A 1,883-nucleotide genomic window follows, 5' to 3' on the forward strand; every position below is an offset into this window, starting at 1 on the left:
AAAAAATTAAAAAAAAAAGAATTGTCAATAACAATTTAAAAAAGTTTTAAATTTCCAAAAATTTTGTTAATTATAATAAACATTTGTTAATAAGATATAAAAAAAATTATTTTGTATTGCGAAATAAAAAATAGTTTTTTAGCTGATTTATGCAGTTTCTACATTAATATTGCCTTTTCTAACACCCTGTTTTATGTTTAACATACAAAAGAACACAGCGCTGCATAAAATAAAATGTTAACGATAAAAAAAAATGTCAAACTAATTTCAAGGCCATAAAGTCAACAGATGAGTTCCGTTATAATTATGTATGTGGCATAATTTCCTACGCTAAACTATATTTTAAACTTTCAAAGTGTAAACGAGATTTCGTGGCATTCACACACACACACGCACACGTCCCAAACACCTCACACACATACGCACACTAATTTATCCAACATAAGTCTGTAAAGTTATTATGTACCGTCTTAAGATTGCCATTTCCGTTCGAAACCACAGCATCATCGTATATCTTACTTGTTTTTCACGTTATTATCATACCATAATTCAATTTACATTTTCATATTACACAACATCATTGTCAACTGCAGCATCGCTTAACGCTGCCGCCACGCTCTCTTCATGCGCATTGGTATTTGCTGTCTTCGCATTCTTGTTGTTGTTGTGGAAATCGTGCTGCATATAATTGATTTCACGTCAAGGAAGCAATAACGGTTTGAAGTAGGCGCGACAGAAGATGGTTGCCGCCGACGGTGGCAGATCTTGATTGCGATAGAACATTTTACATTCCTTTTCGGTCAGCTTGTCGAAGATCGAAGCGTATTCGCGATGGAATGTGGCCAAGTCGACATTGGAGCGTCCGATGGCGGTGAGCGCCAAAAAGAGTATATCACGATAAATCGAGTGTGTGCGATTGACGCCGTTATTCTGCAACTTGTGGCGCTCATTGGCTAAGCGCTTGACGGGCGTTAGCAGATCATTGCAGCGTATGGCTGAAATTATTTGTTGAATGACACTAAAATTTAAAAGAGAAAATCAATAAATAAATGAGTGTAGGAGAAAGAATAAATAGCGAGTTACTTCTTATTCAAATGCGCCTGATCGGTGAGTAGCGCTTTCAGCAGCGGACTGGCTGGCTGATTTTGTTTATGCAGTATATACATGGGCGGACCAGCTTCGCTGTGTAGTCTTAAATTGTCCCATAGGCATTGAATGCTGACAGTCTTCACCTTGCTGAGCGGATCGCACTCCTCATCAGACTGCAGTTGAAGAAGAATAAATAAATTAGTAAAAAAAAAAAAAAATTAAATTGCAGCAATTATCATCCACTCACCGCCACGGGCAAACAAAGCTCTGGCAAGTGCGTTTTACTCTCAATACGTTCCATGATCCACAATAGATTCCAATAAATGATAGGATGCTCTTCCACGAAACTTGGCTTCACCAGCGCTATATCACCCTCCTGTGTCAGTATATTTTCGAGCTCTTTACGCAAAACCAGCGGATTTAGATATGGAATTGTCAAGCTGTCTGATTGCTTGAGCGCCTTCAAAGAGTCGTCCACCACAATTTGCACGCTCAGGAATGGCACGGTTAATTTATTACATGCATGGCAGGTTGTATTCAAGTTGGAATCCTCGGCCGACCAACCGGACATAATCTCCTCGTCATAGACTAATACCGAACAGTTGTGGCATTGCGAGCACGATGTGATTTGAATGAGTACATCACACTCGGGACGCTCCACTACCTGTGTTTTAGCAATATTATGGATGAAAGAGAAATTTTAAATGCACAAAATAGCAGGTGGTAATAAAAAATTTGATTAAAAAAAATTAAGAAAAAATTAATATAAACAATTTTATTAAAAAAAAAAGTTT

General features: G+C 37.5%; 1 protein-coding gene across 1 annotated transcript in view; it reads right to left on the reverse strand.

Annotated features, from left to right (window-relative positions):
- Positions 1–256: 256 nt before the first annotated feature.
- Positions 257–1,883, reverse strand: part of LOC108977286 (DENN domain-containing protein 4C) — a gene marked incomplete in the record, with an annotated part of 10,698 nt that continues 9,071 nt past the window's right edge. The window contains 3 exon segments of the mRNA XM_018946898.1: positions 257–1,018; positions 1,084–1,262; positions 1,337–1,753. Of these exon segments, the coding sequence (XP_018802443.1) occupies positions 700–1,018; positions 1,084–1,262; positions 1,337–1,753 (915 nt within the window).

Source organism: Bactrocera latifrons, unplaced genomic scaffold, assembly GCF_001853355.1.
Source record: "Bactrocera latifrons isolate USDA-ARS-PBARC rearing strain unplaced genomic scaffold, ASM185335v1 scaffold_86, whole genome shotgun sequence".
Lineage (NCBI taxonomy): Eukaryota > Metazoa > Arthropoda > Insecta > Diptera > Tephritidae > Bactrocera > Bactrocera latifrons.